Source organism: Mytilus californianus, unplaced genomic scaffold (assembly GCF_021869535.1).
Source record: "Mytilus californianus isolate M0D057914Y unplaced genomic scaffold, xbMytCali1.0.p SCAF_7, whole genome shotgun sequence".
Lineage (NCBI taxonomy): Eukaryota > Metazoa > Mollusca > Bivalvia > Mytilida > Mytilidae > Mytilus > Mytilus californianus.
The window spans coordinates 32,577,171-32,595,532 of NW_026262723.1; the positions used below are offsets into that span (position 1 = coordinate 32,577,171).

Below are 18,362 nucleotides of genomic sequence, written 5' to 3' on the forward strand. Positions count from 1 at the left end.
GTTCCAATAAAGTGTCAATTATTTCATGTCAAAACTGTACCTTTATATCCTGACTTGTGCTGAAAAAAACAACATACCTTTAATTAAATATTAGAGCGTAGTAAGGCCTACTGGGTCCCGTTAAACCAACGGTATTTGTTGTTTTATATATATATTTGTATTTAAAGGGTTCTTTTTGAATCCGGTTAATTTGAGGTACGAATGAAGAACTTTTAAAAAATGTTCATAAAATTCTTTATATTGCATTCCAATGTTTTGTAATCATGCGTTCCATAGGTATATCTTTATTATCTCCCTTCGAAGTTTGTTTTGATAAGCATGAAAGTCAAATTAACTTATATAATTGCGTTTACCTTTACTAGTCTAACAAAAGGTAAGTTTTATATTTGTTGCATTTTGATATATCAATTTATATAAATCGCTGAACCGCGAATAATATTAATATTCAGAGTTCGCGAAAAGTGGTTGTCCTCAGTATTTTACCATCAAAATTTTGCATAGGACTGACACAATTTTAGTATTTTTCAATAGAATTAATGGTGAGGACCAGCAGATTTTCTTCCAGGACCACCAGGGAAAGAAAGATTTCAAGAACTCTAAAGATTGTGTATTATAAACCAAATTCACAGTCATTCTAATGTCTTTGTTAAATTGGAAAATGTATGGAAAGCATATTTAACATTGATAACATCACTATAAACTCTATGTACAATGACTATTTAAAATAAACAAAATTAAAGTGCATAAAATATTCGCACGTGGAATTTAAAGGGGTCTCTGAAATGTTTTATCTGTATACTTATACGGGTGTATTGTATTAATTAAAGGTATATATTTTTTTCGACGCTATCAATCAAATTATTTTTTTTTCAAAATTAAACACTTTATAAGGTATGGGACTAATCTGGATATATTTTTTTTTTCACTTGCATGGCCACAGTATTGCCAACTGGATTTTCAAAAGATGATTGTTTATTGAATTGGGTATGTAAGGCAGGCACGTGGGTCCATTGATCAATATGAAATCTCTTTGACATTGTTTTTTTTTTCAAATTCATATGTTTTCTTTGAATAAATGAAGGTCAAGTTCAATTTTCCCGATTTTGCTTTTCTTGTTGAGTTGTTGAACTTTCCAAAGAATTCAACTTTTTATGAAATACTTATTAATTATTTCTTCATCATTACTGTTCAAAGGGAAATAACTCAAATTCACATATACAAGTATAACTCTTGGCTATTGAAGGGATTCTCTTGTATTCTTATTCTAACAATGGACTTAGATTTTGAATATTGGACCATTATACATGTAATAATTATCTGTCCAATCGCAATTTGTTAAGTTCTTTACCACATTTATTTTGTGTCACAGACTGATGCTGTTTCAAATATTCAACCACACTCCAAATTCAGAGCTGTTTAATTAAGCTTACGTATTTTGTCCATACTTGCAGCTCAAGTGTTCATAGTTCCACCTCTGCAGGAAAACCTGGTATGCTGTGACTCTCACAGTCTTTTGGTTTTTTTCTTTATGAAATTAAGTTTCAGGATATATTTTTTTAGGATTAAAACATAACCCCCTTCTTCCTTAGATAATAAGAGTTCACATTGTTGATAAAAAAAGTAAAATCACCAAAAAAACTGAACTCTCAGTCTGCATGGTCTGAGGAAAATTCAAAACGGAAAGTCCCTAATCACATGCCAAAATCAAATGATAAAACACATCAAACGAATTGACAACATGTTCTATTCCTGACTTGGTACCGGATTTTCAAATGTTGAAAATATTGGATTGAATCTAGTTTTATACCGCTAAACCTCTCTCTTGTACGACAGTCGCATCAAATTCCATTATATTGACATCGATGCTTGAAAGGTGTCACAAATAGGGGTACAACAACAGCCAAAAACTGGGGATGATTTCCGGTGCTCCTGAGGATTTATAAAGCATTCTTTGATTAATATGTAGCTCGTTTTATTCATTGAGCAATAATTAAATTTTATCATTTTTAGATCATCTGGCCGAATTATGTTTTTAAAAGAGTGGACAAGAAGGCGCATAGCATAATTAAAAGGTTTAATCATCATGATCATGGAGATATAGCAGGCACCACTACAATCTCTAGTATTCTAACCAGACTAGACAATACAGATATTTTAGCAGTGGTCTCCCCTGAAAAACCTAGATACAGTTAAGAAATGTTACACGATGGCCATGGTGGACAGGAGAGGACAGGAACAGATACATTTTCAGAAACGGAAATATAAAGAGATTTTAACAGTTATCTCCCCTGAACAACCTATAGACAATTTAGGGATGTTACACGGTGGACAGGACAAGACAGAAACACATATGGTTTCTGATACCGAAATCTCCCCTGAACAACCAACAGACAATTTAGAGATGTTCAACGGCGGACAGGACAAGACTGAAACAAATATGGTTTCTAAAACCGAAATCTCCCCTGAACAACCAACCGACAATTTAGAGATGTTCCTCGTTGAACAGGACAAGACAGAAACAAATATGGTTTCTGATACCGAAATCTCCTCTGAACAACCTACAGACAAGTTAGATACGTTACACTGCGGACAGGACAAGACTGAAACAAATATGGTTTCTGATACCGAAAAGAAAGATAAACTGACATTCATTCGTCTTGATCAGACCAGAACAGACCAACTGATGGATAAGGCATTTCAGACTTGTACAGACCAACTTATGGATAAGGCATATCAGACTTGTACAGACCAACTGATGGATAAGGCATATCAGACTAGGGGGAAGTTTGATACTGGTACTGAATGTGGTAAAGAGTACCAGTGTAATGTTTGTGGTAAAGAATGTCAGGGTAAGGTTTGTGGTAATGAATGCCAGGGTAATGTTTGTGGTAATGAATGCCAGGGAAATGTTTGTGGTAAAGAGTGCAAAACTAGTGCATGTGGTAAACAGATCAAAGGAAAGGCATGTAACTTATGTAATAAAGGATTTCGTCAGACTGGGGACTTAAAGACTCGTATTATAAAACATGAAGGCTATAAACCTTACAAATGTGGAGTCTGTGAAGTAGATTTCAGTAGGAAGCAACACCTAGAAATGCACATGAGAACACATACTGGTGCTAAACCATACAAATGTGATTTATGTGATAATACTTTTAGACAGGGTCATCACTTACGGAATCATATGAGAACACATACTGGTGATAAACCATTCACATGTGATATATGTGATAAGACATTTAGTGAGCGTTCTCACATGCAGAAACACAGGAAAACGCATACAGGTGAAAACCTGAGTAAAATTTGTAAATGTGATGTATGTGAAAGGGAATTTAGTCTGCGTTCTGACTTAAAGAGACACATGAGAACACGTACGGGTGATAAACCTCATAAATGTGAGGTATGTGGTAAAGCTTTCTGTAGGAAGGAACACTTTCAATCACACATGAGAACACATACTGGTGATAAACCTAATCAATGCGAGGAATGTGGTAAAGCTTTCACTAGGAAGGAAGGCTTACGAGTACACATGAGAACACATACTGGCGAGAAACCGTTTGCATGTGATATTTGTGGTAGAGGTTTTACTTGTAACAACGACCTGCAAAGACATAAACGCAGACATTTAAGACGTGATGAACAAGGTGAAGGACCGTATAAATGTGATATGTGTGATAAAGATTTTATTCGGACATCAAACTTAAAAGTGCACATGAGATCACATTCTGGTGAAAGACCATATTTGTGCGAGATATGTGGTCTAACATTTAGCCTTTCAATTTCTTATGCTTCACACGTTACAAAACATAATGCTGAGAAGGCCAAATTACTCGAAACTCAATAAACTCGAAACAAATTAACTTTTTGTATTGACTTACGTTATTAATAAACGTTTGAAAAATATTGTTATTTAATTTAGAATTCTTGTTCTTCTAATTTGCGTCCTAAAACGAACTGTTATGTATATGCATTATGGCCTTTGTCCCAGATTGTCATTTTTGGGTAGATCTTTTAATTTGAGGCGGTCTTTTTTTGTACGGAGTACCAAGTCACCCTCGTGTCTTCTGCTGATCCAGAAACGAATACATGCAGATTGATACGGGTAGTACGGCTTTCTTATCTGAAACAAATATACTTATTTTCATCTTAATGTTCGGTTGCATTTCTTTCAGTGATATTCTCTAGCTAAAATTCAGACGGAATTTTGTTGTACTAAAACCATCTTTCCCATTCTACACGTCATGGTAAGCTTGAAGCACAGAGCAATCATGGCAAGCTTTGAAATTTTTGTCTGTGTAAAAGTATAATGTATATAGATATAGGAAGATGTGGTATGAGTGCCAATGAGACAACTCTCCATCCAAATAACAATTTATAAAAGTAAACCAGTAAAGGTCAAGGTACGGCCTTTAACATGGAGCCTTGGCTCACACCGAACAACAAGCTATAAAGGGCCCCAAAAATTACTAGTGTTAAACCGTATCCATCTTTGACAAAACATCAGGACATGCACAGCAAAATAAAAAACCACACTGAATATAGAATTTGCGGTATCTATCGACAAAATAAAGAAGAGGTCGGCAAGGAGAGACGCACAGTTCGTTCCCATAGGAATGCCGACATGTTTTTTTCAGAAAAACTCTACCTCCAAATTTAACAAATATATGTTGTCAATAAGAGATTCCAGCATACTGATCACTTGTTTCTCTGTGTAGCATTTTTCTTTTACTTTTTTGTTCATCATAAACAAAATATGCCGTATGGTATCCAAAAGTGATACATTTAACGTATGGGGGTTTTAACGACCTTGACTCGCTACAACCCCCTTACAAATTGTATGATGATGGAAGTTTTTAACGACCTTGACTGGTTATACACGCTGAGCCTTCGCACGGTCGACTAATAATTTTTGATATACTTCCAAATAACTGAGCCAGCCAATGAGAAGCGAAGTGGATGAGTTTACATATTAGGTGTTACATTTTGTAAAGAGGTGTGTAAAAGCAGAAATGTAGAATAAATAAACAACAGACATGTCAATGTTGTTTAAAAGATGAACACAAATATATATCTTTGAAGCGAGACAACTTGTATCACTCCAAAACGGAATATGATATATACTTGGGCATCACTGCAAGGAAAATTGCCACATTTGTTGAAACTGCCAGAGTTTCAGTTTCGTTTCGTTTCTTTTAGTTTCTATTTCGTTTCGCACTTTACAGGCACCCCAGTTAAAGCCCTGGTCAGAACGAACCCACGACACATCTATGCAGCGCCACGACATGAAATTTGGTCAAATCGCGGGTCATCTGTGATCGTCTTACGACAGTCGCACGATATTTCAGCATCGTGGCGCTGTCGTTTGTCGTGGGACGAAAATTGAACATGCACCTTATTTGCTCTTTGATTTTTTGTCGTGTCACTGTCTTGTGGCTGTCGTGAGATTGTCTTACCACATTCGTGCGATAAACACATTGTCGTGGGTAACAAAATAAACCATTTAAATAAAAACAATCGTACGATTGTCGCACGATTGTCATACGACAATCTCACGACTGTCGCAAGACACTCGTGATACAGTCGCACGATTGTCTCACCATTACCAAATTTCGTACGATGCTCGCACTGGCAACATTGAATGTATGTCGTACGGCAATGGTACGTTCGTCGTGCAACATATTTTCGTTTTATTTAGAAAAATACAATTCGGCGAGAATTCCGTAGACTTCCCCGTCAAAGTGACGACATTATCAGCAGGGTCGTCTCCAGCAGTTTCCGAATCGTTTAAGCTTGTGGTAAGGGTTCCCTCGTCTTGTCAACATCACCCACGTTTACTGATACTACCGTTCTTTTGTTAAATTTCCTCTTCGGGGGCATCCTGGTTTAAATTCGCTGAACAATTATAATATAAACTAATACGAAAAACGTCGTTTACTTGGACCGAACTTATAATGACACTGATCTATATTGAAAGCAAATGGCAAATGACACACAATTAATCGGGTCTTCTATATATATACTAGTAGTCTCGGAGTCAAACGTGCGAGTGACCCACGACTATTGTGCGACAGTTGTAAAACAGTCGTACGACAGTGGCAAGACAGTGACACGCGCATCCCATGACATGAAAACCTGAAAAATAGCCATAAACAACTCATGATTGTCGTACGACTGTCGCAGGACCGACTTGCGACAAACCCACGACAGTACAATTACATTTTTTATCTGTCGTGTACCTATGATATCGTGGAACAATCGTGGACATGTCGTAGCTGATGTGACCACTCGAAATATTTTTTTGACATTTTGCACGACAGTGCCACGACAACTATTTTATAGATCTTCCACGACAAAAAATCGTACGATCTGTTGTGACCGGGGCTTTAGGTTACGATGTCGGCAAATGTCCAAAGCATTATAATTTATTTTTTCTTATACGTACCTGTTAACTGAGAAGTAAACCGAATGCCTCGCAAGAAACAAAATGGCGTCACAACAGTACATGAAAGAATATTACCAATGATGCATAATATTCTGGAACTGTTACAGCATGTACAGTGAATTGCATACAACATATGACATATTCCATGGAAAAGTGCACAATGTTCCGTCAAAATATATATAAGACAAAATTTACCTATGACAATACATTGTCCTAAAACATTGATTCGTAGATAATTGTACTATGATAGCTTTATCAGAAAAATCATTACTGACAGCTATTTGTTCTACACAGAAGGAGCAATTTAATTTCAAACCCAAAATTTTGGAAAAATATTGACGGACGCAACTCCCGTAATAAAGGACCGGACTGAAGTACGTTCACTATTCACTTTTCACTATTCAAAATTCATGACTAGTGAACTGTGTTTTTTTGCACTATTCACTATTTAAGTCTATTAAATTGTCATGAATAACTGTAGTATCTACTTGTATATATAAAAATTAGAAAAAATTGGTATGATTGCCAATGACACAGACATAACAAGCTTTAGGTCACCGTACGGCCTTCAGCAATGTGCAAATCCCATAACGCATAAATCATAAATGTAAAAGGAATTCAAAAGAGAAAACTAACGGGATAATTGTTATTCTTCTAAACGAGTGCAAAAATATCCATGATTTTTTACTTATATTATATACATATATTTCTAACGACACAATATTTTCATATTATCAATCTATATCATAAAATAAAATATTTTTATGAGTAATCATTTAATAAATAAATATTATTTTGCAAACGATAATTTAGATAGGTTTGCTGTCAAAAACGAAAGTAACGTAAGTAGAAATCTCTATAGAATTATATAGTATTAAGGTATAAAGAGAAAAGATATTTGTTAGGCCTATCCCTTTTTAATACTTAGACTGAATCATTTATTTTTTACGTAACATTACATTTGATCATGCATCTAAAACCCACTTATGCATATATCTAGAAGTTTACGGTACAATTGTCGCACTCAGTTTGTTACGTATATTTCTAGGGGTGGGGTCTACTTTTAATCATAAAGCATTAAAGTGAGCATTCGTTTCAGACTCATTTCACTATCAAAATGTCCTCACTTGACTGAACGGTACACCTTGTGTCAGGGGAGTGAAAAAAAAATACGTCTTTGAGTGCCAATAATTCTCCAACAACGACGAACCGAACCTAAGAAAAAATACACCACAGATCACGTTACGATCGAGTTTTGAACCCCCGTATCCCCTAATTACAGGTATATCCTATATATCAAAAGAAAGGTAATAAAATGAGGAACAAAAGCTATATAGTGAATATGTGGCACAGATGCGATTTAAGGGGTAACGAGCGACCGAAAACCGAAAACGGCCGAACCTAAGAAAAAATACACCACAGATCACGTTCAAGATACGGGGGTTCAAAACTCGATCGTAACGTGATCTGTGGTGTATTTTTTCTTAGGTTCGGTTCGTCGTTGTTAGAGATGTTTTTGGTATTCGGGCGTAGTATAACATAGATCTCCTATTAGTGCTAGTATTAGATTTTTCTTTAGGGAAACACCCTAGTTTTTTATACGAAACTTTCATTACTTGTGCATATTGCCTCTTCTAGACTTTTCATATTGATAATATTTTTTATATATAAATGTATAATTTTTTGAGAATTTGAAAAGAATTATTGGCACTCAAAGACGTATTTTTTTTTCACTCCCCTGACACAAGGTGTACCGTTCAGTCGGTATGCATAAGTGGGTTTTAGATGCATGATCAAATGTAATGTTACGTAAAAAATAAATGATTCAGTCTAAGTATTAAAAAGGGATAGGCCTAACAAACATCTTTTCTCTTTATACCTTAATACTATATAATTCTATAGAGATTTCTACTTACGTTACTTTCGTTTTTGACTGCAAACCTATCTAAATTATCGTTTGCAAAATAATATTTATTTATTAAATGATTACTCATAAAAATATTTTATTTTATAATATAGATTGATAATATGAAAATATTGTGTCGTTAGAAATATATATATATAATATAAGTAAAAAATCATGGATATTGTTGCACTCGTTTAGAAGAATAACAATTATCCCGTTAGTTTTCTCTTTTGAATTCCTTTTACATTTATGATTTATGCGGTATGGGATTAGCACATTGCTGAAGGCCGTACGGTGACCTAAAGCTTGTAATGTCTGTGTCATTGGCAATCATACCAATTCTTTCTAATTTTTATATATACAAGTAGATACTACAGTTATTCATGACAATTTAATAAACTTGAATAGTGAATAGTGCAAAAAAACACAGTTCACTATTCATGAATTTTGAATAGTGAAAAGTGAATAGTGAATAGTGAATAGTGAACGTACTTCAGCCCGGTTAATAAAGGGAGCCTTTTTTTAAATGACAAAAAAAATCATTTATATTTCGAAAGGTATGTGTTTCATATGCAAATCGGAAAGTAAAAACAATACTATTAGTATTATAATCATTTCCAAGCAAGTTTGGCATATCATACTGCAAACAAATATAACAGAATGGTCGTTAAAAATACTGGCAATATTTACAAAATCAAAACCTTTATTGACATACTTTATTGTAATATTTGTCTTTTATGATCCTCAGGGCGATCAATTTTGGGAAACAGTTTAGAATAACAATATGCCATTATATTTTGAACGATTTCATACTTAGGACTGCTATATTTAATTGTGTTGCAATCCTCTAAAATTTTATTTAATTTATTTATAGGTTAAGAACAGAGCTTGGTTAACAGAAAATGTCTGCCGTTGTTTTTTGAAATAGAAATTAGGTCCGAAATATATGTATGGTTGTTCCGAAATTTTCTTTGATTACGATTTTTTCTGCGCCCATGAGAACGGTTTTTACGAACAGTTTTAGAAACAATATCCAAAATGTAAACAGAATCGGTTCTTGATATATTACCAAGCGATAAAAACCCGACCATAGAGCAGACAACAGCCGAAGGCCACCAATGGGTCTTCAATGTAGCGAGAAACTCCCGCACCCGGAGGCGTCCTTCAGCTGGCCCCTAAACAAATATGCATACTAGTTCAGTGATAATGGACGTCATACTAAACTCCGAATTATACACAAGAAACTAAAATTAAAAATCAAACCAGACTATTAAAGGCCAGAGGCTCCTGACTTGGGACAGGCGCAAAATTGCGGCGGGGTTAAACATGTTTTTTGAGATCTCAACCCTCACCCTATACCTCTAGCCAATGTAGAAAAACAAACACACAACAATACGCACAGTAAAACTCAGTTTAAGAGAAGTCCGATGTCAGAATATGAAACAAAAGAAAATAAACAAAATGACAATAATACATAAATAACAACAGACTACTAGCAGTTACTGACATGCCAGCTCCAGACCTCAATTAAACTGATTGAAAGATTATGTCTTCATCATATGAATATCAAGCACAATCCCTCCTGTTAGGGGTTTAGTATTATACCATCATGAAATATATGAGAAGAACATAACCCGTGTCATGCCAACATATATACATATATACAATTGTTATTACCACAAAACTCAGATCAAGTACAAATTTTGGTAGCATCCCTTTTTATCCTTACCGTTTTTCAATTATGTCCCTTTATAACTCTATATGATATACAGGCAAGGGCATCATCTGTGTCCCATGGACACATTCCCCATTTTTTATACGACCGCAAAAACAATATTTATTGGTATCACGTCGTCGTCGTCGTCCGAAGACATTTGGTTTTCGCACAATAACTTAAGTATAAGTAAATAGATATCTATGAAATTTATTCACAAGGTTTATGTCCACAAAAGGAAGGTTGGGATTAATTTTGGAAGTTTTGGTCCCAACAGATTAGGAAGTAAGGGCCAACAGGGGCCAAAATTAAACTTTGTTTGATTTCATCAAAAATTGAATTATTGTGGTTCTTTGATATGCCGAATCTAACCGTATATTTAGATTCTTAGTGTATTTAGATTTTGGATATTGGACCATAAAAGGTAAATGCCTAATTCATTTTGTATCAGAAACCTATCACTATGCTGTGTCAACTATTTAATCACAATCCAAATTCAGAGCTGTATCAAGCTTGAATAGTGTTTCCATACTTGCCCCAACTGTTCAGTGTTCGACCTCTGCGGTCGTATCTAGCTGCGCCCTGCGGAGCATCCTCTAATTTTCCAGCAGTTATCATAAACTCGATGAACAATAAATATTTAAAAGTACATACTTCCTGATATTTCGAAGACTTGTATTTTTTAGAAGAGATCAACCATTTAACTTCAAAAGTGGGGTGTATGTTTTTTTTTATGTCGGATTTAGAAAACCTTTTCGCTTCGAAAGCACGAACATTTTTTTTAACGTTATCAATCAATTTTTTTTTTTTTTAAATTTAAAAATTTAATTCTATAAGGCTTGGAGGAAAATCGAGATTCAGAATATTTTTTTTTTGTCAATACTTGATCACATGATATTTTTTTCTCCATCAAATTGGGGTTCAGAATATTTTTTTAATTTAAAATCCATTTTCGTAATACTTATATTTTATCATTTTTAGATAAACTGACCGAATTATGTTTCAAAGAGTGGACAAGAATATGTATAGCATTAGTAAAAGTTTTAATCATCATGATCATGGACTATTATTCTAACCTGGCTAGAAATATAGCAGGCACCACTATACAATCTCTGTTATTCTAACCTGGCTAGAAATGTAGCAGACACCACTATACAATCTCTGTTATTCTTACCTGACTTGATAGTTAAAAGATGTTTCGCAGTGGTCATGGGGAACAGGTAAGGACACTAAGAATAGATACATTTTCAGAAACGGAAAATAAGGAGATTTTAACAGTTATCTCCCCAGAACAACATACAGACAATTTAGAGACATTCCGCGGCGGACAGGACAAGACAGAAACAAATATGGTTTCTGATACTGAAAAGAAAGATAGACTAACAGTCATCCCACATGATCATACTAGTACAGACCAACTGACGCACAAGACATATCAGAGTAGGGAGAAGGTTGATGTTGGTAATTTAAGTGGTAAAGAATGTCATGGTAATGTTTGTGGTAAACATGGTAAAGAATGTCATGGTAATGTTTGTGGTAAACAGTGCCAGAGAAAGGCGTGTAACTTATGTAATAAAGTATTTCGTAAGACTCAGGTCTTAAAAAGTCGCATTATAAAACATAAAGGCTACAAACCTTTTAAATGTGGAGTGTGTGAAGTAGATTTCACTAGGAAGGAACACCCAGAAATGCACATGAGAACACATACTGGTGATAAACCATACAAATGTGATATGTGTGAAAATGCATATAGTCGGCAACATCACTTACGGAATCATATGAGAACACATACTGGCGCTAAACCATTCAAATGTGATCTATGTGATAAGGCATTTAGTCAGCGTTCTCACTTAAAGAGACACACGCAAACACATACAGGTGAAAAACCATATAAAATATGTAAATGTGATGTATGTGAAAAGGAATTTAGTCAGCGTCCTGACTTAAAGAGACACATGAGAATACATACTCAGTCTGGCGATTAGCCTTATAAATGTGGTGTGTGTGATAAAGCTTACTGTAGGAAGGAACACTTACAACTACACATGAGAACACATACTGACGATAAACCTTATAAATGTGAGGTATGTGATAAAGCTTTCAGTAGGAAGGAACGCTTACGACTACACATGAGAATACATACTGGCGATCAACCGTTTGCATGTGATGAATGAGGTAAAGGTTTTACTTGTAAAAACGACGTACAAAGACACAAACGAAGGCTTTTAGGACTTAAAAATTATGAAGGACCTTATAAATGTGATATTCGTGATAAAGATTTTATTCGGAAACTAAACTCAAAAGAACACATGAGAACACATACGGGTGAAAAAGCATATATGTGTGAGACATGTGGTGAAACATTTAGCATGTCAATTTCTTATGCTACACACGTGGCAAAACATAATGCCGAGAAGGTCAAATTACTTTAGACTAGTTTGAAATAAACAAAATAAGGAATTACTATTGCTGTCACCCCACCCTACATGTATATATATTTTTGAAGGAGGAAACTCTAAACAACTTAACTTTTTGTATGTCCTTACGTCATGTACGTTAATAATAGATATAATTGTTATGCCTTTTTTTTCTAATATGTGTGTGGATGATGATACGGCCAGGTTTTTTATGCCGACACCGTAGCGGAGGGGGCATTAAGTTTTGCCCTTTTCCGTCTGTACATTGTACGTACGTCCCAAAGTTGGTTTCCGTTCTCTAACCTTGGTTTGCCTCAACCAAATGTTATGAAACTTATACACAATGCTTATTACCACATAATACAGATCAAGTCCGAAAAATTTTAGGTGGCGTCACTTTTACCGTTCTTGAGTTATGCCCTTTCTAAACATAAAAATCGCTGATTTTTTCGTACCGTTCTCTAACGTTAGCTTTCCTCAAACAAATGTTATGAAACTTATACAGAATGCTAATTATCACACAATACAGATCAATTTCGAAATTGTGTGGCGTCAATTTTACCGCTTATGCCTATTTACAAATGGAAAATTTGCTGAATTTTTCGTTTCTGTTCTCTTACTTAATTTAGCCACAACCAAATGCTATATACCATGTATACACACTACTTAAGCTTATAACCACAAAACTTCGATCAAGTACAAATTTGAGTAGCAACACTTTTACTTTTCTTCAGTTATGTCCCTTTATAACTTCACTATGATATTCAAACGGGGGCATCATCTGTGTCCCACACATTCCCCATTAATTTTTATTTGTTTTTGTGCATACCTAAAATCCTGATCGGTCGGTCACTCGGTCGGTCGGAATAGCCTATACAAAGAAATAAATGTCTTCCATGTATATTTGTGTAAAAATAATTGTATACTTTAGCTTTATTGAAAAATAATTGTGGTCTCCTTTTTTGTTATTCTTCCTTAACTTGTAGTCGCAAATGTTTTTTCGCTGCTTGAAGCCCATGAATAGAAGTTGTGACTGTCAATATAACTATTTATTTATGCCCCAGGTAAGTGTGCGCCGATAGAAAACGGCGATTCATACCTGTAAAAGGAAATATATCTATATTGAACTAGGTTTGACCTTTCAGCTTCACGGGGATGATAGTTTTTATCGTGCTAGGCCTAGAGACTTGATCTTCAGACTTCTCTTGCTCAAGGAAAACTTTCGTACAGTGAAGTAAGTTGTACTATCAATTTCTATTATTCAGTTTCAACAGTCAAGGGTACTACTTAAACAAGTGATTTCATTATCACCTATTTCAGTGATTTGATAAATTCAGTAATCACCTATTTAAGTGATTTTGGTGTTTCCTTTGATCTTCAAATGCTAATTTCATTGATTTTCCATATTTTGACAAACTTCTCTATAATTTTCCTACATAGATCAATTATCCCTTTTTCTTTGTATATCAATTTCACCAGTGCGCTTGGGCAGTAAGTTAGTGCGCTAAAGCTTTTAAAAGTACCCTTGGGAATTTTTCTGTAATCAAATATTCATTAACTACTCTTACTATCAGAAAAGGTCAACAATATTAGGTAACCTCATTGGTTTTCTTTAGAGTTAGAATGATCTACTTCAAGGTTATGTCCTGATCTACAAATTATTCCAGTTTTTGCATATTTCAAATAAAGTGTAAAAACTGACCGGCTTATCAAGCAAAAGACAATTTCTGCATGTACATAGTTGTTTTTTCAATGGAATTCTTGTCTTTTTACCAATAAAAAAATCAACCTTGTGGGAAAAATATCAAGAAAATGTTATAAACACTTATTTAAGTGATTACATTTTAACTTCTCAAAGTAAGCTGTAAGATTAAACTATTCGCGGACGATACATGCATCTATGCTTTTGTAGATAATCCACTAGTTTCATCGATTTCTTTAAACTACAACTTGCGTAAAATAAATAGCTGGGCGGATAAATGGTTAGTAAATTTTAGTCCGTCTAAGACAGAATCCATTTTATTCTCACGAAAAAGCGAACCAGATTATCATCCACCTTTGAATATGAATGGCGTCATAATAAAAAGAGTTCAAACTCATAAGCACTTAGGATTAACTTTCTCGAGTGATGGAAAATGGAATCATCACATCAAAAAAATTACATCAAAGACATTATCTCGACTAAACTTACTGCGTCGCCTAAAATTTAGGCTTGACAGAAGATCTCTTGAAAATATGTATTTTAGCTGCGTACGCCCATTACTTGAATATGTTGATGTTGTCTGGGATAACTGTCCCGAATACTTAAAAGCCAAGCTTGAACATATAAATTACGATGCTGCACGCATCGTTACTGGTGCAACAAAACTCACCAGTCTACGCTTACGTTTAGCAGAATGCGGATGGGAGAGACTACAACAGCGAAGAGATAAGCATAAATTTTTACTTTTTCATAATATGGTGAATGGAAAGACCCCATGTTATCTGAATGATATCATACCCGATCAGTTTAGAAACATACACCAGTACAGAACTCGTTACGCAAATAATTTTCCATCAGTACCCTGTCGAACTACTTATTATATGAATAGTTTCCTTCCATCAACAGTTCGACTTTGGAATAGCCTTCCCCCAGATATAAAAAATGCTGGTTCTATCGCTCCACTAAAAGCCTTTCTTAAGTTAAATCATTCTATACCAAATTATTATTATGCAGGCAGTAGATTAGGTCAGATATATCATGCCCGAATCCGTACCGAGAGCAGTAGTCTTAGAGATCACTTGTATAAAAAAAAATTGGAATCAGACCCATTTTGTAAATGTAAACAGATAGAAACCTCGGAACACTTCCTTCTAAACTGTCCCATTTATCATCGAACTCGTGAAGCCCTTTTTGTTAACCTAGTTGGTACACTTAACATAGATACGTTACTGTATGGTGATCCGAACATTACAGATATAGACAATAAAACAACTTTCTTATTGTTCAAGACTATATATTGAAAACTAAGAGATTCACAAAATAATTCTTGTTGGCTTAACAACATGTCACCCAATATTAAAAAAGACTATCTGCTTTATATGTTAATTTCCATTACATTTGATTTCTTTTTCTATGATATTATGTTATATGATTGTACATTTTCTGACCATTGTAATTAATTTTGCCGTTCAAAAGGAGAGGAATTTGTATAAGTGACTTGTCACTTGTTTTCCAATCCATGTATTGTATTGATGTACGTATTTATTTATCTGTTTCTAAATAAAAATATTGTTTACACTAACTTCTCAAATTACTTGTTTCAGTGATTTTAAAAAGTCTGTGTCTATTTTTGTGAAAAATTTTAATATTTCACAGCCAAAATCACTTGAAGAACTGATTCTGAAATCACTTGTTTAAGTAGTACCCCTGACTGTTCAATGTTTGACTTAAATATTTATTTGTTTATATGATTACAATTGATTGATATGTTTCGTTGGTTTTTGAGTCAAACATTTCGAAAGTCTTTGGTCCAGTGAACACGAAATTACGAGGTTCATTTTCCAGTCAAACACTACGATGATAACCAGTAGGTATATTTATTTATCTTGGAATGTAGGACGTCACGAAATTGATTGATTGAATTTAGTTTTTGTTGAGAACGACCAGTGGACAGTGACTTTCAATTAAAATAACCAATTTTCAACGTTCACTTTTCTGCATAAGTTAGTTTAATAGGAACTAATAATGATAGACAATAATATTTTCTATAAAGTTGCATTATTATCAGTACATCTGAGTTTGTCGACTATTTTCAGGTTTTATCCGTAGTTTCATGGTCCAACGACTTTAGTAATCCGAAGAGACACATGATGAGACACACGAAAACACATACTAGATTGATTGATTGTTGGTTGCTTTACGCCGCATTAGCACAACAAGGCCACATACTAGAGATAAGACTTATAAATGTAATGAATGTGGTAAAAAGTTTAGTCTAGTCAGTGATTTAAAAAAAGGGCATCAAAGCATATTCAGGTGATAAACCTCATATATGTGATGTATGTGATAAAGTGTTCAGTCAACCTGGTAATTTAGGCCAAAAAAAAATATATGTCTGTTTAAGGTTACATCCATGAAAAAAATAGGGTAGTAGGTAGGTATTTCCATTTTTTTTTTTTTTTTCATTTTTTTTTTGGCGAGATGTGTGATGTTGTTACATGTTGTTTTTACTAATATTAAGTGACTATATTAACTTTTTACTGTCATATACACATAAAATAAATTGTATTGTCCTTTCTAATATATAGGTTTATTAATGTACATGTATGCAGAAATAGATTCATTATGCTGTACTGGTGTATGAACAATCAATATGTATAAAACAAGAAGACCCATCAGAAACGAGGAAAGATGACAAAACCTGCACTTATACATATGAACGTACTGGTTCAAGTTTTGGGGGTTGTACCAACTCCTTGTATTAAAGAATGTTTCTTTCACTTTTGCAAATTTGATGCATTAATCTTTTAATAAATTCAATTCTTTTATACCATAATAAATAACCTTCCCAGGAACATTGCTGACAAGTTTGGTACTGTGTGTTGTTTTAGAAGACACGAGGAGTAGACACCCCTGCAGATCATACATGTTATTAAATGTGGTATTTACATTTATTTATGAGAGGTTAGTCTGAAATTATCTATCTGTCAGTACTTGGCTAACCTCTACAAGTACTGACACTTACCTGCAGCATTAATAAATAGAAAACAAAAACATGCGTGTTTTAACAGGTTCAATTCCTGGTTTGAAATATATTTGCAGGGATAGGTGTCAAAAGGGTGATGTCAGATGACTTTTAATATTTAAAAAAAGTTGGATATGCTCGTCCTCCAGCCATCATAACTTGAAAAACATTTATTGCAATGTTGGTGGCATTGTCTGCCGCTGTTTGAACAATAGATACCAAATTATTGTTGATTTCCTTCTCTCATGAAATATCTATACATTTAACATTGAATTTATCTACAACATCTCCAACAGTTAAGTTCCCGTCAGCAATATAACCGTCACCTTGTTGAATTTCAGTTTTCAAAGTCACCGTTACTTTGTATGTTTTTGCAGGTTGTTTACTATGGTACAGATCAAACACATCGGTACCTTTTAATTTGTTTGGTAACGTTGTCAAAATAGATTTTGTAAGCATGTGGTCGCATTTTTTTAACTTTAATGTGACCACGCTTGCTGCCTCAGCCTGTTGGGGCCATGCAAGCTGTCATTGAGATCTAGATCGTAAAAACGCTTCAATTTCGAGTCCGCGATTTTAAATTAAAGCGCTCAGATGATCACGCACATACTTTCACTTTTGTTTTAAACTGAAAGTAGGTGTTTCCTGCTTTGTATTTTCACTTTCGATTTCATTTTTGAATAAATTGACATAGGGTCGGCACCCCAAAATAGGGACGGTCGGGTAACCGTAAACAGACATATATTTTCTTGGCCTTACAGATTCACACGAAAACACATACAGGTGATAAACACAATACATGTGATGTGTGTGGTAAAGGATTTAGCCAGCAAAGAAGTTTACAGAGACACATGAGAATACACACAGGTGATAAATATCATGTCTGCGATGTATGTGGTGAAGGATTTAGTAAGAGTGGTAATTTACAGATTCACATGGGAACACATACCGGAGATAAACCTCATAACTGTGATGTATGTGGTAAAGGATTTAGTCTACTTGGTCAATTACAAAGACACATGAGAATACATACAGCCGATAAACCTCATGACTGTGATATTTGCAGTAAAGAATTTAATCGGCATTATAATTTACAGATTCATATGAGAACACATACAGGTGATAAACGTCATGACTGTGATGTATGTGGTAAAGG

General features: G+C 34.4%; 2 protein-coding genes across 2 annotated transcripts; both read left to right on the forward strand.

The window, feature by feature from the left end:
* Positions 1-267: 267 nt before the first annotated feature.
* On the forward strand, positions 268-3,896 carry LOC127708926 (zinc finger protein ZFP2-like). The gene is made up of 2 exons (XM_052214112.1): positions 268-373; positions 2,011-3,896. Exon 2 carries the CDS (start codon positions 2,207-2,209, stop codon positions 3,842-3,844), a length of 1,638 nt encoding a protein of 545 aa, XP_052070072.1. The 5' UTR covers positions 268-373; positions 2,011-2,206; the 3' UTR covers positions 3,845-3,896.
* Positions 3,897-11,054: 7,158 nt separating this feature from the next.
* Positions 11,055-12,047, forward strand: LOC127708356 (zinc finger protein 600-like). The gene has a single exon (XM_052213207.1). It carries the CDS (start codon positions 11,256-11,258, stop codon positions 12,045-12,047), a length of 792 nt encoding a protein of 263 aa, XP_052069167.1. The 5' UTR covers positions 11,055-11,255.
* Positions 12,048-18,362: the final 6,315 nt, after the last annotated feature.